Source organism: Podarcis bocagei, assembly GCF_964188305.1.
Source record: "Podarcis bocagei genome assembly, chromosome: 13".
NCBI classification, from domain to species: domain Eukaryota; kingdom Metazoa; phylum Chordata; class Lepidosauria; order Squamata; family Lacertidae; genus Podarcis; species Podarcis bocagei.
The window spans coordinates 57,826,403-57,847,404 of NC_138138.1; the positions used below are offsets into that span (position 1 = coordinate 57,826,403).

The following is a 21,002-nucleotide window of genomic DNA, read 5'->3' on the forward strand; positions in this document are numbered from 1 at the left end:
GACGTAGTTCTTGACTGCCGGGCGCATGCGCGGAGGCGAGGGCGGGAGGCGGGCAGGAGCGCGATGGCGGCGGGCTCCTCGGCGGCGGCGGCGGCCTCGGTGTCGGGCTCGGGCGCCTACGGGCTGGGCTTGGCCAACGAGCGGCTGCGGCTGCTGGAGGAGCTGGAGCGAGAGATCGGCGCCGCCATGCAGAGCGCGGGTGGGCGGGGCCGGGGAAAGAGGGCGGGGCTTAGAGGCCTCTGGGGCGGGGCTTCAGCTTCCACCTAGGACGCGGGTGGGCGGGGCTGCGAGGGGCGGGTCCTTCGGGGAGCGGGCGGGGCCAGGCGGGCCCATGGGCGGGGCTGGGTGGGAATCCCCCTGGCCTGAGGGTGCCACCTGCTTGCCCCGCCCACCACTGACATCACCCCCTTCTCCTCCCCCCCCCCCGCAGGCACGGTGATCCTGGAGCTGTCGAAGGAGAAGCCCAACTGGAGCCTGCTGGAGCGCCAGACCTCCCAGTTCATGGGCTCCGTCCAGAAGGTGGAGTCGGAGCTCTCCGCCCAGATCCGCTACCTGACGCAGGTGGGTGGGCGGGGCTGGCGCTTGGGGGGGGGCTCCTGTCAGGGACCCCAGAAGCCACAGTAACAAGACTAGGAGACGGAGGCAAGATGTCTAAATGGACGGTCCAGCTCGGCTGGGGAGAAGTCCCCCGTTTCTGGAAGGTGCAGATCATGGCCGCCTGCCACATCGGGAGAGGGATGCTCAGAGCTCTGTCACGCGCAGGACTTGCTTGAGGCTCCTGGGCTGGCGGCTGCCGTGGCCACCAAGTGGGGTGGCTCTAGAAGGAGAGGAAGGCGATTCATGGGGGTGAGAAGGGCTGTCTGTGGCTGCCGGCCATGCTCTGCTTCCACAGCCAGAGGCAGCAGTGGCTGGGAACTCACCGCAGGAGGGAATTGCTGCTCTTGGGGCTCGGATCCTGACCTTGTGGGCCAATGTGAGAACTTGAGACTGGGCTGGAAGGTCCCCCTTTGCTCTCCTCCAGGGGCGGCGGCAAGACTATTCTGAAGATCTAAAACTGACTTGCAAAACTAAGCCAGACCCCGTGTGGTTTCAGATGGGATGATGGGGGGCGGCATTTTGAGATTTTATTAAAGTTTCACAAATTATATAATCAAACGCAACAATACAAACAAACACAAACAAGAACAAACAAGTATAATTTCAAATCCTTATTTTCTTAAAACTTACTTCACCGACCTCCTCATACCTCCCCTTTCTGCATTCCAATTTCAAATATTTGGTTCAGCAAATCCTCACCCTTAATTTTATCTAATTGTTATCCTTTCTTTTCTTTTGACTTAATCTTTACAGCTGTAATCCACTTACTTTCTAAAGCCACATCATTTTAACACTCATTAATTTTACAATGTTTCTTAAGATAGTTCTTAAATTTCTTCCAATCTTCTTCCACCGTCTCTTTCCCCTGGTCTCGGATTCTGCCAGTCATTTCTGCCAATCCCATGTAGTCTATCACCTTCATCTGCCATTCTTCCAAGGTGGGTAGATCTTGTGTCTTCCAATACTTTGCAATAAGTATTCTTGCTGCTGTGGTAGCATACAGGCATGTTGAGATTCCTGCATTGCAGGGGGCTGGACTAGATGGCCCTTGAGGTCCCTTCTCGCTCTACGATTCTTTGTAGAGGAGACATTGTGCACAGTTTGAGGGAAGGGGAGGGAAACAGGTCACAGGGGACCAAATGCTACCTTCTACCTGAGTTCAGTCACCACAAGGGAATGTCTGTTGGCCTGAGGTTGCACTAGATGACCCTCGGGGTCCCTCCCGGTGCTGTGATTCTTTTCTTGTATTATCTCAGTTGTTTTGTCTGACATTCGCTTGCTCTTCCAACACACACAGTGGAAACGGAAATGGTGTTCACTCTGGACTAAGGCAGAGGCTTTTCAACTGGGCTTCCCAGAAATCTCCACGCAGTCTGGACAGTAGCAAAAAGTGCCTGGCTAATTTTGAATCCTGGATGCAGCCGGGGCAAGGAAGGCGCCTGGTTGTGCTGCTGCAGCAGCTGCACCCTGGCGCTCCTTCTCTCTGCGCTCCCCAAAGCGGCCATTCCTCCCCTGGTCACTGCTAGGGATGCGCAACCTGCCTGTCTCCAGGCACGGCCGTCGTCTGCAAGGGATTCCCACATGGCTGCTGTTGCCAGCTGTCGTGCCACGTTTGCAGACGTCTTTGTAGCGCAGAGTTGCTCTGTCGATGGGCCTTGTGCCAGCTCCCCATGGGGGGAATTTGAACCCGCGCCTCCCACTTCCTAGTCCGACCGGCTAGGGGGCAGGTCCTTCCTCTGAGCCGCCGGCTGCCCTCTCACCTGGCCTGCTTTCCTCTTCCCTCCAGGTGGCCACAGGGCAGCCCCACGAAGGCTCCAGCTACTCGGCCCGCAAGGACTGCCAGATGGCCCTCAAGAGGATCGACTACGCCCGGGTCAAGCTGGGAGAAGTCTCCCGGACCTGCGAGCAGATGCTGGAGCAGTGAGGCCGGGGGGAGGCCTCTCCTGGGTGGCCCCTCCTGGCCGCCAGCACTCGCCAGGCTGCTCTTTGTGGACAAAGGGCTCTGAGCAGCCTGCCTGCGGAGCAGACTGGAGCAACCCTGCGGGGCAGAAGAGGAACAGCAATGTCTCGGTCGCCTTTTCCATAGCTTTACTTCCTCCTCTTTGGCTTCTTTCCTGGAACAAACTTGTGATATTTCCACAATTTGTTTTTACAAAATGTTTGTTAATTTTTCGACAGATTCGCGGTATGCACATTTCCATTAAATGAGATCTGCCAGAAGGGCACCCGGTGTGGGCTCAGTTCAGTGTTGGCATGCCGCATGCAGCCTCTGGACTCTCCTCCCTTGGGAGGCTTGTAAGCAGAGGTTGGGTGGCCGTCTGCCTGGGTGTCTTTCGTTGTGATTCCTGCGTTGCAGAGGGTTGGTTTGGATGACCCTTGGGGTCCCTTCCGACTCTCCAATTCTCTGATTCTCCACTCCTGTCTTTCAGCCCAGACACTGATCCAACTCCAAAGGCCTTCTGGTAGTTCTCCCACTGTAATGAAGACTTGGGGAGGGCTTAGAGACCGGAAGACCTGGAGAAAAAATGAGGAGGGAAACCAGGTTTTTTTCCTGTTTTTATCCAAAGCTGTTTTTCCCCAGGAAAACTGGGGGGAAGTGTGTGGAATATTCAAACTATACCTCTAGGAGGGCTAGACCCCAAGAATAATGGAGTCATAGCAGAGTTGGAAGGGACCCCAAGGATCAACTAGACCAGCCCCATGCAATGCAGGAACTTCCCCTGGTTTTTCCAGGCCATCAGCACAACCTCAACGGATGGGTTTGATGGGAGACTTGAGGCAGGAACTGATCCGCCGTCAGGAGATCAGAAAGGTTCACTGAGCAAGCGTAGATAAGTCTGGCTAGGAGCCAGGGCTGGACTCCACCCTAGTCCAGACTGAGCTTTCTTTCAGGAAAGGAGAAGGAAGCCTCCAGCCCTCCTAGGAGGAAAGCGACCATACAAAATGTGCAGGCAACTGGAGGGGTTTATGTGCAAGGTACCAGCCTGGTTGCAGCCCAGGAAGGAAGTCAGAATGGTGATTGACAGGTGAGTCGTTTCTTCCAGCTGCAATTCAGACAAGAGGCTAGAGGGAACACATGCAACCACTTCGATGTCCAGAGGATCCTTAGAGACTGAACAGAAAGCCCTGCTGTGATGGAGAGCGGAGCCCGGGCCGAGTCTGGAGCTGCAGTCCCTCAGAGACGCCACCAGGGGGCTGGAACTTCTCTCTCTGATTGGCTCCCCAGAGAGGCGGGGGCGGAGCCAGCCCTTTGGGCGGGAAGATGAGAGGCGTCTTTACGGAGGGAGTTTTGAGGCTGGAGCTGAGGGAGAAGGGGCTCTGGCCTGAGGAGAATCTCGGGGGCCAGAAGAAGGAGAGGGGAAGAGGGGCTGAGTCGGGGGGAGGAGTGGCTCTGGCCTGAGGAGAATCTCGGGGGCCAGAAGAAGGAGAGGTGAAGAGGGGCTGAGTCTGAGGGAGAAGTGGCTCTGGCCTGAGGAGAATCTCGGGGGCCAGAAGAAGGAGAGGGGAAGAGGGGCTGACTCTGAGGGAGAAGTGGCTCTGGCCTGAGGAGAATCTCGGGGGCCAGAAGAAGGAGAGGGGAAGAGGGGCTGAGTCGGGGGGAGAAGTGGCTCTGGCCTGAGGAGAATCTCGGGGGCCAGAAGAAGGAGAGGTGAAGAGGGGCTGAGTCTGAGGGAGAAGTGGCTCTGGCCTGAGGAGAATCTCGGGGGCCAGAAGAAGGAGAGGGGAAGAGGGGCTGACTCTGAGGGAGAAGTGGCTGTGGCCTGAGGAGAATCTCGGGGGCCAGAAGAAGGAGAGGGGAAGAGGGGCTGAGTCGGGGGGAGAAGTGGCTCTGGCCTGAGGAGAATCTCGGGGGCCAGAAGAAGGAGAGGGGAAGAGGGGCTGAGTCGGGGGGGGGGGAGAAGTGGCTCTGGCCTGAGGAGAATCTCGGGGGCCAGAAGAAGGAGAGGGGAAGAGGGGCTGAGTCGGGGGGAGAAGTGGCTCTGGCCTGAGGAGAATCTCGGGGGCCAGAAGAAGGAGAGGGCAAGAGGGGCTGAGTCTGAGGGAGAAGTGGCTCTGGCCTGAGGAGAATCTCGGGGGCCAGAAGAAGGAGAGGGGAAGAGGGGCTGAGTCTGAGGGAGAAGTGGCTCTGGCCTGAGGAGAATCTCGGGGGCCAGAAGAAGGAGAGGGGAAGAGGGGCTGAGTCTGAGGGAGAAGTGGCTCTGGCCTGAGGAGAATCTCGGGGGCCAGAAGAAGGAGAGGGGAAGAGGGGCTGAGTCTGAGGGAGAAGTGGCTCTGGCCTGAGGAGAATCTCTGTGGCCAGAAGAAGGAGAGGGGAAGAGGGGCTGAGTCGGGGGGAGAAGTGGCTCTGGCCTGAGGAGAATCTCGGGGGCCAGAAGGAGGAGAGGGGAAGAGGGGCTGAGTCTGAGGGAGAAGTGGCTCTGGCCTGAGGAGAATCTCGGGGGCCAGAAGAAGGAGAGGGGAAGAGGGGCTGAGTCTGAGGGAGAAGTGGCTCTGGCCTGAGGAGAATCTCGGGGACCAGAAGAAGGAGAGGGGAAGAGGGGCTGAGTCTGAGGGAGAAGTGGCTCTGGCCTGAGGAGAATCTCAGGGCCAGAAGAAGGAGAGGGGAAGAGGGGCTGAGTCTGAGGGAGAAGTGGCTATGGCCTGAGGAGAATCTCGGGGGCCAGAAGAAGGAGAGGGGAAGAGGGGCTGAGTCTGAGGGAGAAGTGGCTCTGGCCTGAGGAGAATCTCGGGGGCCAGAAGAAGGAGAGGGGAAGAGGGGCTGAGTCTGAGGGAGAAGTGGCTCTGGCCTGAGGAGAATCTCGGGGGCCAGAAGAAGGTGAGGGGAAGAGGGGCTGAGTCGGGGGGAGAAGTGGCTCTGGCCTGAGGAGAATCTCGGGGGCCAGAAGAAGGAGAGGGGAAGAGGGGCTGAGTGGGGGGGAGAAGTGGCTCTGGCCTGAGGAGAAACTCGGGGGCCAGAAGAAGGAGAGGGGAAGAGGGGCTGAGTCGGGGGGAGAAGTGGCTCTGGCCTGAGGAGAATCTCGGGGGCCAGAAGAAGGAGCCTGGCAGCTGAGCGAGGAAGAGGGGCTGAGTCTGAGTGAGAAGTGGCTCTGGCCTGAGGAGAATCTCGGGGGCCAGAAGAAGGAGAGGGGAAGAGGGGCTGAGTCTGAGGGAGAAGTGGCTCTGGCCTGAGGAGAATCTCGGGGGCCAGAAGAAGGAGAGGGGAAGAGGGGTTGAGTCTGAGGGAGAAGTGGCTCTGGCCTGAGGAGAATCTCGGGGGCCAGAAGAAGGAGAGGGGAAGAGGGGCTGAGTCTGAGGGAGAAGTGGCTCTGGCCTGAGGAGAATCTCGGGGGCCAGAAGAAGGAGAGGGGAAGAGGGGCTGAGTCGGGGGGGGGGAGAAGTGGCTCTGGCCTGAGGAGAATCTCGGGGGCCAGAAGAAGGAGAGGGGAAGAGGGGCGGAGTCCGAGGGAGAAGTGGCTCTGGCCTGAGGAGAATCTCGGGGGTCAGAAGAAGGAGAGGGGAAGAGGGGCTGAGTCTGAGGGAGAAGTGGCTCTGGCCTGAGGAGAATCTCGGGGGCCAGAAGAAGGAGAGGGGAAGAGGGGCTGAGTCTGAGGGAGAAGTGGCTCTGGCCTGAGGAGAATCTCGGGGGCCAGAAAAGGAGAGGGGAAGAGGGGCTGAGTCTGAGGGAGAAGTGGCTCTGGCCTGAGGAGAATCTCGGGGGCCAGAAGAAGGAGAGGGGAAGAGGGGCTGAGTCTGAGGGAGAAGTGGCTCTGGCCTGAGGAGAATCTCGGGGGCCAGAAAAGGAGAGGGGAAGAGGGGCTGAGTCTGAGGGAGAAGTGGCTCTGGCCTGAGGAGAATCTCGGGGGCCAGAAGAAGGAGAGGGGAGGAGGGGCTGAGTCTGAGGGAGAAGTGGCTCTGGCCTGAGGAGAATCTCGGGGGCAGAAGAAGGAGAGGGGAAGAGGGGCTGCGTCTGAGGGAGAAGTGGCTCTGGCCTGAGGAGAATCTCGGGGGCCAGAAGAAGGAGAGGGGAAGAGGGGCTGAGTCTGAGGGAGAAGTGGCTCTGGCCTGAGGAGAATCTCGGGGGCCAGTAGAAGGAGAGGGGAAGAGGGGCTGAGTCTGAGGGAGAAGTGGCTCTGGTCTGAGGAGAATCTCGGGGGCAGAAGAAGGAGAGGGGAAGAGGGGCTGCGTCTGAGGGAGAAGTGGCTCTGGCCTGAGGAGAATCTCGGGGGCCAGAAGAAGGAGAGGGGAAGAGGGGCTGAGGCTGAGGGAGAAGTGGCTCTGGCCTGAGGAGAATCTCGGAGGCCAGAAGAAGGAGAGGGGAAGAGGGGCTGAGTCTGAGGGAGAAGTGGCTCTGGCCTGAGGAGAATCTCGGGGGCCAGAAGAAGGAGAGGGGAAGAGGGGCTGAGTCGGGGGGAGACAGGCTCTGGCCTGAGGAGAATCTCGGGGGCCAGAAGAAGGAGAGGGGAAGAGGGGCTGAGTCTGAGGGAGAAGTGGCTCTGGCCTGAGGAGAATCTCGGGGGTCAGAAGAAGGAGAGGGGAAGAGGGGCTGAGTCTGAGGGAGAAGTGGCTCTGGCCTGAGGAGAATCTCGGGGGCCAGAAGAAGGAGAGGGGAGGAGGGGCTGAGTCTGAGGGAGAAGTGGCTCTGGCCTGAGGAGAATCTCGGGGGCCAGAAGAAGGAGAGGGGAAGAGGGGCTGAGTCTGAGGGAGAAGTGGCTCTGGCCTGAGGAGAATCTCGGGGGTCAGAAGAAGGAGAGGGGAAGAGGGGCTGAGTCTGAGGGAGAAGTGGCTCTGGCCTGAGGAGAATCTCGGGGGCCAGAAGAAGGAGAGGGGAGGAGGGGCTGAGTCTGAGGGAGAAGTGGCTCTGGCCTGAGGAGAATCTCGGGGGCCAGAAGAAGGAGAGGGGAAGAGGGGCTGAGTCTGAGGGAGAAGTGGCTCTGGCCTGAGGAGAATCTCGGGGGTCAGAAGAAGGAGAGGGGAAGAGGGGCTGAGTCTGAGGGAGAAGTGGCTCTGGCCTGAGGAGAATCTCGGGGGTCAGAAGAAGGAGAGGGGAGGAGGGGCTGAGTCTGAGGGAGAAGTGGCTCTGGCCTGAGGAGAATCTCGGGGGTCAGAAGAAGGAGAGGGGAAGAGGGGCTGAGTCTGAGGGAGAAGTGGCTCTGGCCTGAGGAGAATCTCGGGGGCCAGAAGAAGGAGAGGGGAAGAGGGGCTGAGTCGGGGGGAGAAGTGGCTCTGGCCTGAGGAGAATCTCGGGGGTCAGAAGAAGGAGAGGGGAAGAGGGGCTGAGTCTGAGGGAGAAGTGGCTCTGGCCTGAGGAGAATCTCGGGGGCCAGAAGAAGGAGAGGGGAAGAGGGGCTGAGTCTGAGGGAGAAGTGGCTCTGGCCTGAGGAGAATCTCGGGGGCCAGAAGAAGGAGAGGGGAAGAGGGGCTGAGTCGGGGGGAGAAGTGGCTCTGGCCTGAGGAGAATCTCGGGGGCCAGAAGAAGGAGAGGGGAAGAGGGGCTGAGTCTGAGGGAGAAGTGGCTCTGGCCTGAGGAGAATCTCGGGGGCCAGAAGAAGGAGATGGGAAGAGGGGCTGAGTCGGGGGGAGAAGTGGCTCTGGCCTGAGGAGAATCTCAGGGGCCAGAAGAAGGAGAGGGGAAGAGGGGCTGAGTCTGAGGGAGAAGTGGCTCTGGCCTGAGGAGAATCTCGGGGGCCAGAAGAAGGAGATGGGAAGAGGGGCTGAGTCGGGGGGAGAAGTGGCTCTGGCCTGAGGAGAATCTCGGGGGCCAGAAGAAGGAGAGGGGAAGAGGGGCTGAGTCGGGGGGAGAAGTGGCTCTGGCCTGAGGAGAATCTCGGGGGCCAGAAGGAGGAGAGGGGAAGAGGGGCTGAGTCTGAGGGAGAAGTGGCTCTGGCCTGAGGAGAATCTCGGGGGCCAGAAGAAGGAGAGGGGAAGAGGGGCTGAGTCGGGGGGAGAAGTGGCTCTGGCCTGAGGAGAATCACGGGGGCCAGAAGAAGGAGAGGGGAAGAGGGGCTGAGTCTGAGGGAGAAGTGGCTCTGGCCTGAGGAGAATCTCGGGGGCCAGAAGAAGAGAGGGGAAGAGGGGCTGAGTCGGGGGGAGAAGTGGCTCTGGCCTGAGGAGAATCTCGGGGGCCAGAAGAAGGAGCGGGGAAGAGGGGCTGAGTCTGAGGGAGAAGTGGCTCTGGCCTGAGGAGAATCTCGGGGGCCAGAAGAAGGAGAGGGGAAGAGGGGCTGAGTCTGAGGGAGAAGTGGCTCTGGCCTGAGGAGAATCTCGGGGGCCAGAAGAAGGAGAGGGGAAGAGGGGCTGAGTCTGAGGGAGAAGTGGCTCTGGCCTGAGGAGAATCTCGGGGGCCAGAAGAAGGAGAGGGGAAGAGGGGCTGAGTCTGAGGGAGAAGTGGCTCTGGCCTGAGGAGAATCTCGGAGGCCAGAAGAAGGAGAGGGGAAGAGGGGCTGAGTCTGAGGGAGAAGTGGCTCTGGCCTGAGGAGAATCTCGGGGGCCAGAAGAAGGAGAGGGGAAGAGGGGCTGAGTCGGGGGGAGACGTGGCTCTGGCCTGAGGAGAATCTCGGGGGCCAGAAGAAGGAGAGGGGAAGAGGGGCTGAGTCGGGGGGAGAAGTGGCTCTGGCCTGAGGAGAATCTCGGGGGCCAGAAGAAGGAGAGGGGAAGAGGGGCTGAGTCTGAGGGAGAAGTGGCTCTGGCCTGAGGAGAATCTCGGGGGCCAGAAGAAGGAGAGGGGAGGAGGGGCTGAGTCTGAGGGAGAAGTGGCTCTGGCCTGAGGAGAATCTCGGGAGCCAGAAGAAGGAGAGGGGAAGAGGGGCTGAGTCGGGGGGAGACGTGGCTCTGGCCTGAGGAGAATCTCGGGGGCCAGAAGAAGGAGAGGGGAAGAGGGGCTGAGTCTGAGGGAGAAGTGGCTCTGGCCTGAGGAGAATCTCGGGGGCCAGAAGAAGGAGAGGGGAAGAGGGGCTGAGTCTGAGGGAGAAGTGGCTCTGGCCTGAGGAGAATCTCGGGGGCCAGAAGGAGGAGAGGCGAAGAGGGGCTGAGTCTGAGGGAGAAGTGGCTCTGGCCTGAGGAGAATCTCGGGGGCCAGAAGAAGGTGAGGGGAAGAGGGGCTGAGTCGGGGGGAGAAGTGGCTCTGGCCTGAGGAGAATCTCGGGGGCCAGAAGAAGGAGAGGGGAAGAGGGGCTGAGTCGGGGGGAGAAGTGGCTCTGGCCTGAGGAGAATCTCGGGGGCCAGAAGAAGGAGAGGGGAAGAGGGGCTGAGTCTGAGGGAGAAGTGGCTCTGGCCTGAGGAGAATCTCGGGGGCCAGAAGAAGGAGAGGGGAAGAGGGGCTGGGTCTGAGGGAGAAGTGGCTCTGGCCTGAGGAGAATCTCGGGGGCCAGAAGAAGGAGAGGGGAAGAGGGGCTGAGTCGGGGGGAGAAGTGGCTCTGGCCTGAGGAGAATCTCGGGGGCCAGAAGAAGGAGAGGGGAAGAGGGGCTGAGTCTGGGGGAGAAGTGGCTCTGGCCTGAGGAGAATCCCGGGGGCCAGAAGAAGGAGAGGGGAAGAGGGGCTGAGTCGGGGGGAGAAGTGGCTCTGGCCTGAGGAGAATCTCGGGGGCCAGAAGAAGGAGAGGGGAAGAGGGGCTGAGTCGGGGGGAGAAGTGGCTCTGGCCTGAGGAGAATCTCGGGGGCCAGAAGAAGGAGAGGGGAAGAGGGGCTGAGTCGGGGGGAGACGTGGCTCTGGCCTGAGGAGAATCCCGGGGGCCAGAAGAAGGAGAGGGGAAGAGGGGCTGAGTCGGGGGGAGACGTGGCTCTGGCCTGAGGAGAATCTCAGGGGCCAGAAGAAGGAGAGGGGAAGAGGGGCTGAGTCTGAGGGAGAAGTGGCTCTGGCCTGAGGAGAATCTCGGGGGCCAGAAGAAGGAGAGGGGAAGAGGGGCTGAGTCGGGGGGAGAAGTGGCTCTGGCCTGAGGAGAATCTCGGGGGCCAGAAGAAGGAGAGGGGAAGAGGGGCTGAGTCGGGGGGAGAAGTGGCTCTGGCCTGAGGAGAATCTCGGGGGCCAGAAGAAGGAGAGGGGAAGAGGGGCTGAGTCTGAGGGAGAAGTGGCTCTGGCCTGAGGAGAATCTCGGGGGCCAGAAGAAGGAGAGGGGAAGAGGGGCTGAGTCTGAGGGAGAAGTGGCTCTGGCCTGAGGAGAATCTCGGGGGCCAGAAGAAGGAGAGGGGAAGAGGGGCTGAGTCGGGGGGAGAAGTGGCTCTGGCCTGAGGAGAATCTCGGGGCCAGAAGAAGGAGAGGGGAAGAGGGGCTGAGTCTGAGGGAGAAGTGGCTCTGGCCTGAGGAGAATCTCGGGGGCCAGAAGAAGGAGAGGGGAAGAGGGGCTGAGTCGGGGGGAGAGAAAGAAGGGGGCCGAGGGATCCCCTGGATCTGGCACACCAACTAAAACGCCTCAGGAGGGGCATTGCTGAGAGGAGAGAGGGAGGCTGAGGAGAAGGAACCTGGGCTGGTGAAAAGGATTGAACTGCTACACCTCCATAACTAGGAAAGGAGCGAGAGACCGAGTTGAGCTTTTTCCCACCTTGTCTAGAAACAGGAACATCTATTTACCTGAAGTGTAACAGCTTATTTGAGCAAGTGAAGTTTAAGGAAAGGTCTGCCTATGCTGCTGTGTTTAAGCCTGTGACATTCCCATATTTAGTTTAATAAGCTAACTTCTACCTGAGAGAACACATCTCCCGACCCAACTTTGTTTCACAAACCTCTTCTTTTTGAAAATAAAACTTTTCTCGTTTGATTAATTCTTGCCCGAGAATCAAAGTTTCCCTCCCACAAGACTCCCTGTGGCAAATGGGAGACATTCATGTAATGGGCCTAACGTTTGCTGGGTGACCCCTATTTCCCAGGGGTAGTTAGTGGGATGAGTCCCCTGCAAATGAATCTGGTTAGTGGTGGGATCTGCTCCATCGTTGATGGTTGTGTCATGATCCAAAATCAAACCCACAAGGAGAATAAATGACCAGTCATTTCTACATTTTGTGAGGAGGAATTTCATGTGAGGAGAAGCGAGAGGAAGCACAAACTGAGGGAAAGACTTCTGGTTTTTCTTTTTAAAAAATATTTTTTTCTATTTTTTATTTTCAGTTTAACAATAATCACACATGAAACATCCATTTTGACCTCCCTCCCCCCTTCCATGGTTTCTTATAAAACTGCTTCCAGAACTGCACTCCCACTTTACACCTTTCCCTTAAATTGCTCTCTTAATTTTCTTATAAATTCACCTTCTAACCTTGCTTGCATTTAAATCAATCCTGCTGCTGTATTTAGTAGTTGACATTCATTTTTACGGGAAGCCCCCCCCCCCTCGTTTCCCTCTTCTTTAGGGACATCTTTCTCCTGGATTCCTCCTCCTCCTCCTCCCCGTTTCGCCTTCCTCGGCTCTTCCTGGGCTGGGACCAAACGGGGGGAGAAACGCCGGAGGGAGGGAAGGGGCGAAACCAACACATGGCAGCTCTGGCCTGGGGTCCTGCCCCCCAAGTCACAGGGGCGGCCAAGGGGGCTTCAGCGCCCCCCATAAAATATTCGAGGGGGCCGAGACCCCCCCCATCCAATTAGCGTGCCTGCAGCCATGATGCTATTCTCTTCAAATTGGCGCCCCTGCAGCTGAGCCCCCCCCCTCAGCGCATGCGCGAAGCGGGATCCGGCGCTCACCCACAGCGCAGGCGCGAACTGCGGCCGCCCCCCCCCGGGGAGTCCAGACCCCCCCCCGCCTTCTCCTGGGCCGTTTAGTCCTTTGTTCCTGTGCCACCGCCCTGCCCCGCAGGGGAAAGAAAGGTGGGAAGCGAAACAGAGGGAAAGGGGGCGGGAGAAGCTGGGATTCCTGCTGCCTTGCGGGGGGCGGGACTAGATGACCCCCGGGGGGGGGGAGCCCTTCCAGCACTCTGATCCAGTGCTCCGATCTTGCAGTGCATGTGGTACCTGGGGGTGTGCTGTCTTTTCCTTCTCTTTTCGCAACTTCTTTTGAGGATGAGGATGATAATAATAATAATAATAATAATTTATACCCGGCCCTCCCCCCAGCCAAGGCCGGGCGGGTTAGAAACAAGGATCAGGGGAGCAGTGGCGTAGCGTGGGTTGTCAGCACCCGGGGCAAGGCAAGTAATTTGCGCCCCCTAACCCCCAGATGTTGCGCCCTGTGCGGCCGGCCCCCCCCCCTGCACCCCCCACGCTACGCCACTGCAGGGGAGTAATGGAGGATACAAAATCCTCTCCTGAGCTCGGCTTGCCAAGGGTTAAAATGAACTGGGGGGCGGATTCCTAGAGAGGACCGGAAAGAAAGGTGCGCGGGGGAGGGAGTTCCTCCCAAGTCTCAGCCCCGCCCCGCACATTCTTTTCTGCAAAGGGGCGTGGCTTTTGTCCCCCCTGCAAGCGGAGCGGGGCTCTGGGGTCTCCCCGGGGATCTGGTGAGGCTCCTCTCTCTTCTTGCAGAAGGGGGGTTGCAGAGAAAGATGCATGGTGCTGGGGGGGGGGCTGCTCATCTCATGAAGGGGGGACCCCCAAGTCAGGGAGCAGAGGGTCCTCCCTCTTCCGAGCGAGAGGCACCTTGACGGAATTGCAATCCTGGCCTGGAAAAAGGGGATAAGGAAAAGGGTTTCTAGAGAAGGAGAGAGAGAGAGAGAAAATCAAGCAGCTGAGATGCGCTCCTGAGCAAAAGCCCCTCCCTCTCGTGCCCTTCTGCAAGGGGGTGGGGGCTTTGTCTCTCCTGCAGGCGCTGCCTAGGTGGCGCCTCCTGGGATGTGGGGAGTGGGGGGGGGGATGCGGGGTTGGGTCTTCTCTGCTCATGCCGCAGGGGACCCCCAAGTCAGGGAGCAGAGGGCCCTCCCATCATCTCTCTGGAAAGCCTGCAAGTGTATTTTTTCATTTGGACCCACACACTGCTTGCCACTTTCCGGAGGGGTTTTTGGGTGACGGGAAAAAGGGATGGATATGATTATTATCATTATCATCATCATCATCATCATCATTATTATTATCATTAATGCCCGCCCATCTGGCTGGGCCTCCCCAGCCACTCTGGGCAGCTTACAGCAGATATAAAAACATCAAGCATTAAAAGTCTCCCCAGGGCTGCCTTCAGATGTCTTTTAAAAGTTGTGGGGAAAAATTTCTCCTTGACCTCTGAAGGGAGAAGTGATGGATTGTTTAATTTCTATACCTATTAATATAAAGCTCAGAGTTTGGCCTGTGGCGATGTCCAATCCTGCTTCCTAGCAAGACCCATCCACACTTGCCCAGGGAACATTTTTCTCCTTCTGATTGTGTTCCAATCTAATAACAGAACAATGTATTTGCTTTGCAGGATTTGCCACCATCTCTAATTAGGACAGACGGCACTTGGCAGAGGACCAAGGGATTCCTTCTGATCTCGTGGAAGCTTCCTAGGAGCACAGATGGATGAGCAAGACTCAGCTGGCAATGAGAGCAGTGGGGGATTCTGGGAAAACTCTGTGCAGAAGATCCTGGGAGAGGAGGACACCCTTCGCTCAGAGGCGCAGAGCCGGCAGTTGAGGCAGTTCTGCTCCCAGGAGGCCAAAGGACCCCGTGAGGTTTGCCACCGGTTCCTCCACCTTGACCGTCAGTGGCTGAAGCCAGAAAGGCACACGAAAGCTGAGATGCTGGACCTGGTGATCTTGGAGCAGTTCCTGGCTGTCCTTCCAGCGGAGATGGAGAGCTGGGTGAGGGAATGCGGAGCAGAGACCAGTTCCCAGGCGGTGGCCCTGGCCGAAGGTTTCCTCCTGAGTCAGGCAGAGGAGAGGAAGCAGGTGAGAGAGACTTTCCTCTGGATGCTCCCAAGGGGCTCCAAACAGGAGGGAGAAGATCCCTAAATCCCATCCTTTTTGGAAAGTATCCAAGGTGCTATATTGGACATCCCTAAATATTTTGCTCCTGCCATTCCTTTTTTAATAGTTCTCATTCTTTGTTTTGAATCCTTGTTGCTCTTACAGGGAAAGGATCTTTTTGCAGAATCGGGTCCTGATTCCTCTGAGGCAGAGAGGACTTCGTTGGACACCAGAGAGAGTTCACTAGGTAAGGAGGAAGTAGTTTCTTCTCAGTTGGGTCACATTCTGTAGACTTGGAAATTAATCCATGGGGTTGTTTCACCTTTTTGGGGAAGACACTTGTGGCCAAGAGCCCAGAGGAGAGGAGATGTATTTTTGCACAACAAAATATGAAATGGGTACAAATGCAAAAATGCACTCAGTAGGGGAGACTTCTTCTAAGGCCCACCTGCAGTGAGAGATGCCCTGCTTCACCTCTGAGAGAAGCATCCTGCCCTCCTGGCTCCCTACTCGCCCTTGTCTCTTGCAGGTGGCAGAAGGATGCCAGCAAGACCTCCTCATCCGTCTTTTCATGGGAGTGGAGAGGAAGCAGTGGCTGTGGAAGCAGATCAGGTAACGGGAAGGAGCCTTGTGAAGAAAGAGGCTGAAGGGTGGGGCAGCCATGGTTCCTCTGGAGTCGGAACGAATCTCTCCTCTTGGTCTCTGTCAGAACTGCCTTTAACAAAGACTGACAATGCTACTCAATAAGGTTTCTGTGCTGCGAATAAGGAACAGACACCTCACCTTAACTAGCCTTCTGTATGTCGCTAGTATCTACGAGTAGTTGCCTTTTTATTTGCCTGTTTATTTTGAAATGCTGGAATAGGCTTCTAAGGAATTAACGTACCATAAAAAATTGTAGCCAGGATTCATCTAACCAGTCCCATCTGTAGCCCAGGGCTTTCCCCACACTCTCCTCCTTGTGCCCCCAGTGCCATAGGGCCTTGGGAGGGTTTCCTTCCTACACAGAACAATGCATACAATAAAAGACACAATAAAAAATCCCATTAAGACGCTAAAGGAGCATCTGTGCTTAAAATATGTGGCAAGATTATCCCATAGAAGCAACACAGCAATTAACTGGCAGGAAACAAAAGAGCAATGCAATGTGTATAATATTCATGCTGTCTAAGAGGAGGAACTGTTCCTTTTCCTTTCAGGGTCAAGTGTGCTTTGAAGATGTAGCTGTTCGTTTCACGGAGGAGGAGTGGGCGTTGCTGGATCCTGACCAGAGAGCTCTGCATAAGGAAATCATGAAGGAGAATCGTGGGCTCATAGACTTTCTTGGTAAGGCTCCCCATTGGATCACAATATCCGTTTTGAAATTCCGTATATATGTGTATATACATATCTATGTGACGCACCTTCCAGGTTTGGATGTGGCTCAGCAATGCCACCTACAGCACCTGGGATTCTAACCCACAGCTCACCTTGAATGGACTGTTTTGTCTGTGAACATTCTTCCTCTAGCTATTTCTTTTTAAACAAGGATTATGCTGATCTGAACTATCCACACATTTCTGAATGTATGCTTCAGGGTGTGGTGGGAAGTTGAAGAAGCCTCTGTCAGGTTTTTTGTTTTTGCTTCTGTCCATTTTAGGCTGACCAAAGAGACAACTGACATTAAAGATGGAGCAGATTTCACGATTGAGTCAAATAACATCCACCTCAGAAAAAAGCCAGGCTTTTTGAATCTCAGGTTCCTATAAAGATGTCTGTGATTGCAAATCCCCAAAGGCAGTGAACCCTGTATTAAGATTTCCCATGTGACTCCCTTCAGTTCTTCCTCTCTCAGAAGCGTTAATGAACATTGTTCAGTAACGGCTACGCTTTTGGCCAGGGGTGGTTCTTTGGGTCTCAGTGAATGGAGAGCAGACAGACTATTGGGTGTCAGAAGCAAGCTTTATTCAACTGATGGATGATCCAATGAAGCAAGCAAAATAACATCCACATCCCACACTCACTACAGAACAATAACTGCTGTACAATCTAAAGTGAATAGCATACAAAATAACATAGCACACATGGGTTAAAATACCAGAAAGAGGCCACACCAAACAGTTAAAATATCAGAAAGAGGTTGTTGTTGTTATTTTTATACTCTGCCTGTCAGGAGCCAAGCTGCTGTCTTGATAACACAGCACGCAAGTCGTAATTAGCTTGAAGATTTATTGCAAGACAAACACTGTGGAGGTTTGTGTATGCTCTTTGCAATAAGCACCCTCTGCTCACTCAGAGAGCTATTTACAGTTCTTTATTTTACATATGTACAACTTATGCATCCGAATCGTCCCGTTCAGATTCGAGGAGTGGTCTTCACCTGCTTCTCCTCCAACAGAAGAGGCGGGGAAGCCTCATGGGACGTCTCTCATCCCTGTGCTTTAACCCTCTCCTTTCCTGTGCCAAAGGCACAGGCATAGGCTCTCCGTCTGTCCCTGTGCGGTGCTGGGGCTTTGCTTCAGCATAGGAGAGCCTTGACACCTCCTGGCTCCCTCCTGCTAAGTAAAGTCTCATTAGTTTTTCAAAAGTTTCAACGGAAGACGTCTCAAAAGGACAGTGTCTCCGGAATGATACTACTTTTTTGTAATAGTCTTTATCAGTCGCTATTTTTCAACAGAATATGTAAGTAAGATTCACGCTAAGGATCAGCAGAGCACTATTGAGAGACTTGACTTTTGAAACTTTTGAGATGTCTTCTGTTGAAACTTTTGAAAGACTATTGTGAGACTGTCCTTAGACATCTGTTTTGAACACACAGCTTGACAGTCCTCGGTACCACTCTGTTATATTATATATATGAACTTTGATTGGCTTACTCCTATAATTTGAATGATATCATTATTCTATTATATATTTTCTACTATTAGCCTACATGTTGTGTTTGTATTGTGCAGATTCTTCAGTCAGAGCCAAATCTAATGCTGCAGCAGATATATCTATTTAAGAAGCTACATGAAAAGCAGTAGCACTTCGTAGTCCCCATTTCTTTGCTACTACAGGAACCCCATTTCTTCCTGAAATTAAAGGGACATAATCCATTTCTCTATTTCCTGCAGATGGTGTTAAATTGGAAATGAAGAACAAGGGAAGCCTTGACAAAATCTGCACAGTGGAGAAGCCATATCAATATTTGGAATGTGGAGAGAACTTAAATCAGACCTCCCATTCCACTTCCCATCAAAGAAATCCCTTTGGGATGAAACCCTATCAGTGCCTGGAATGTGGGAAGAGCTTCAGTCACAGGTCCCTTCTCACTTACCATCAAAGAATTCATACAGGGGAGAAACCATATCGGTGCTTGGAATGTGGAAAGCGCTTCAGCCAGAGCTCCAGTCTCAGTTCTCATGAAAGAATTCATACAGGGGAGAAACCATATCAGTGCTTGGAATGTGGCAAATGCTTCAGTCAGAGCTCTGGTCTCAGTTCTCATCAAAAAGTTCATACAGGGGAGAAACCCTATCAGTGCTTGGAATGTGGAAAGAGCTTCATTCGGAATTCCACACTCCTCTCACATCAAAGAATTCATACAGGGGAGAAACCATATCAGTGCTTAGAATGTGGAAAGAGCTTCCGCAGGAAGGCCCATCTCTCATCCCACCAGGCAATTCATACGGACGAGAAACCATATCCGTGTATGGAATGTGGGAAGAACTTCAGTCAAAGAGACAAGCTCATGGCTCATCAAAGAATTCATACGGGGCATAGACCATATCGGTGCTTGGAATGTGGGGAGAGCTTCTTTAAGAGTTCTACTCTCATTTCCCATCAAAGTATTCACACAGGTGAGAAACCTTTTCAGTGCTTGGAATGTGGAAAGAGTTTCACTCAGAAGGGAGGTCTCACTTCCCATCAAATAATTCATACAGCGGAGAAGAAATATTTGTGCTTGGAATGTGGGAAGAGATTCAGTCAGAGGGGCAAGCTCATAGCCCATCAAAGAATTCATACGGGGGAGAAACCATATCAGTGCTTGGAATGTGGAAAGAGCTTTGCCTTGAGGGACATACTCACTTCCCATCAAAGAACTCATACAGGGGAGAAACCGTATCAGTGCATGGAATGTGGGAAGAGATTCGGTAATAGGGCCTACCTCACTTCTCACCACAGAATTCATACAGGGGAGAAACCACATCAGTGCTTAGACTGTGGGAAGAGCTTCACCTGGAAGGAAAGTCTCACTTCCCATAGAGTAATTCATGGAAAAGAGAAACCATATCAATGTGTGGAATGTGGAGAGAGCTTCACTCGTAAGAAAAGTCTCTCCTGCCATCAAAGAATTCATACAGGGGAGAAACCATATCAGTGCTTGCAGTGCGGGAAGAGATTCAGTGACAGTTCCCATCTCTCTTCCCATCGAAGAACTCATACAGGGGAGAAACCACATCAGTGTGCGGAATGTGGAAAGAGATTTGGTGAGAGGGACAAGCTCACTATCCATCAAAGACTTCATACGGGGGAGAAACCCTATCAGTGCTTGGAATGTGGAAAGAGATTCAATCAGAGGGCCCATGTCACTTCCCACCAAAGAATTCATACAGGGGAGAAACCATATAAGTGCTTGGAATGTGGAAAGAGCTTCAGTCAGAGTTCTGCTCTCACTTCCCACCAAAGAATTCATACAGGGGAGAAACCATATAAATGCTTGCAATGTGGAAAAAGCTTCAGTCAGAGTTCTGCTCTCACCACCCATCAAAGAGTACATTCAGGGAAGAAACTATAGCTATGCTTGGAGTGTGGAAATAACTTAGGAGGGCCAAGCTAGCTTCCAATCAGCTGGATGAGAACATATTGGCTATCAAACAGACGGAATCTTATTCCCTGCAGGAATAGATTTGGAAGATGTCTTCTCTTTCCTCACTATTCCATGGACAAGAAAATCAACCCACAAGGCAAGAAACGGCTAGAGTGGGTTTACTCACATGATCTTTATATCCTGCATGGGAGTCCTGTCAATGTTTTATATGGACAGATCAGATTGTTACATAAAAGGAGGGGAAGTGTGATTGACTACATCATAGTGTCACCATCTCTTTTCCACTCAGTGAATTCTTTTGAGGTGCTCGAGAGAGCAGAAAGCAACCATTTCCCATTATTAGTTAAAATCTACCCCCTGTTAGAATCTCTCTCCCCCCCCCCAGCCAACAGATACTTCCAGAGAGCTTGTGGGTGCAAAAAAGCTGAAATGGTCATTGAGACTAAGTGACAACATCCTAAAGACCCTGGTCTCTGAATATCGGATGTGTCTATGCAAATTCCTTGAAAGAAACTCGTCCAACCTGGTGGAGATTTACCAACAAATAACAGCAGAAATCAAACCCTTCTTGATCAACACCAAAGAACCTAAAAATTATCTTGTAGAACAGTGATACTGGTTTGACACAAGAGTGCAGAAATGCAAGGAAAAGGCTGCCTGGATCTATTAGAGCACCGGGGTTCTTTCAAAATACTCTTAACTTTTGGGACACTCAATAAAGACAGGATAGCATATAAGAACATTTTAAAAAAGCAAAAGATAGGCTTGGGAAGACAGCTGTGGCAAGACTTGGCTCAAGAAGCAGCTGACTGGAGGGAGGACAAATTTTGGGAATTGGTGTCCTGTGGAATGAAATATGTGAAATTAACACATGATACCATAATCCCAGCCTGGAAAGGGTTGAATACTACAGCAAGCTTTTTAGCGATCATTCAAGGCTCCCAAATAAGGCCGGTATGAACACCAACCCGTCAAATTTACTTAAATGGTGAGAGGTGTCCCCAAATGACATAAAACATCACTGAAGGCTTAAAACCAAACAAAACCCCAGGAAGACACGATGCCTCCAGAGCTCCTCAAGACTCACTGGGAATGGTGGTTACCTATTTTGGCCAGGCTATTTACACAGATAGATAACACAGCCCAAATTCCTCCCAGCTGGAAGATGAACATAATTGTTCCAATTTTCAAGAAAGGAGACAGATCTTTGCCACATAATTACCACCCCATCAGCCCGCCCCCATCCCATGGGGCAGATAATGGGAACCACGGGGCAGGGTCCAGGATGCTCAGCTTACTGCCACCAGGCCTCCCCTTTCATAATGTAACCGTGATGTATTAGTGATGTAGTTTGGGGGGGATGTAACATGGGGATTGTAAGTTTGGGTTCTCTTTTGTTCTGGGCTTCCATCTTGTTCCACCTGGTGGCAGGTGGGAGTCCTATCGCGACAGTCTTCAATAAAGACGAAGCCTACTGGCTGCTGTTTTGCTCTGGTCTTCCTGGCTGGTGTCCTTGTTTTTTGTCCAAGAGAGCCCTCCAATTTCTCCATTAACATGGTATATACCATATTTTTTGCTCCATAAGACACATTTTTCTTCCTAAAAAGTAAGGGGAACTGTCTGTGTGTCTTATGGAGTGAATACATGGTGCCTGGAGCCGAATTGCCCAGGGGCAAAAAGCAGATCTTTTCTTGCGAGACGCTAGAGATAAAGGAGGCTGCCTGGGTGGGGGAGGTAAAGACAGCAAACTTGCAAAGGGGGGAAACAGGAAGACTAAAGCTATAAGGAGAGAAATTAGAAGAAAAGGAAGAGCAAAAAACTGCTCCAGCTAAGGAAA

General features: G+C 54.0%; 4 protein-coding genes across 13 annotated transcripts in view; 3 read left to right on the top strand and 1 right to left on the bottom strand.

The window, feature by feature from the left end:
• LOC308572642 (uncharacterized protein) overlaps window positions 1–21,002 on the top strand; it is a 200,854-nt gene that overhangs the window by 73,585 nt on the left and 106,267 nt on the right. The gene's annotated exons all lie outside the window — the stretch shown is intronic.
• LOC308572645 (uncharacterized protein) overlaps window positions 1–21,002 on the bottom strand; it is a 223,035-nt gene that overhangs the window by 60,097 nt on the left and 141,936 nt on the right. The window lies entirely within an intron of this gene.
• MED11 (mediator complex subunit 11) lies at window positions 36–2,820 on the top strand. Its single transcript, XM_081169035.1, has 3 exons — window positions 36–199; window positions 431–561; window positions 2,384–2,820. Exons 1-3 carry the CDS (start codon window positions 64–66, stop codon window positions 2,519–2,521), a joined length of 405 nt encoding a protein of 134 aa, XP_081025161.1. The 5' UTR covers window positions 36–63; the 3' UTR covers window positions 2,522–2,820.
• Window positions 12,293–20,661, top strand: LOC308572647 (uncharacterized protein). The gene is made up of 6 exons (XM_081168880.1): window positions 12,293–12,367; window positions 13,893–14,355; window positions 14,539–14,620; window positions 14,903–14,985; window positions 15,573–15,699; window positions 17,469–20,661. Exons 2-6 carry the CDS (start codon window positions 13,984–13,986, stop codon window positions 19,130–19,132), a joined length of 2,328 nt encoding a protein of 775 aa, XP_081025006.1. The 5' UTR covers window positions 12,293–12,367; window positions 13,893–13,983; the 3' UTR covers window positions 19,133–20,661.

What these genes read in the sequence shown, in the direction of transcription:
- LOC308572647 (XM_081168880.1), top strand. Translation starts at nt 13,984, where the DNA reads ATGGATGAGCAAGACTCAGCTGGCAATGAGAGCAGTGGGGGATTCTGG. An exon ending in CACCAGAGAGAGTTCACTAG is followed by an intron (nt 14,621 to 14,902) that starts GTAAGGAGGAAG and finishes TGTCTCTTGCAG; the next exon opens with GTGGCAGAAGGATGCCAGCA. An exon ending in TGGGCTCATAGACTTTCTTG is followed by an intron (nt 15,700 to 17,468) that starts GTAAGGCTCCCC and finishes TATTTCCTGCAG; the next exon opens with ATGGTGTTAAATTGGAAATG.
- MED11 (XM_081169035.1), top strand. Translation starts at nt 64, where the DNA reads ATGGCGGCGGGCTCCTCGGCGGCGGCGGCGGCCTCGGTGTCGGGCTCG. An exon ending in CGCCGCCATGCAGAGCGCGG is followed by an intron (nt 200 to 430) that starts GTGGGCGGGGCC and finishes CCCCCCCCGCAG; the next exon opens with GCACGGTGATCCTGGAGCTG. An exon ending in AGATCCGCTACCTGACGCAG is followed by an intron (nt 562 to 2,383) that starts GTGGGTGGGCGG and finishes TCTTCCCTCCAG; the next exon opens with GTGGCCACAGGGCAGCCCCA.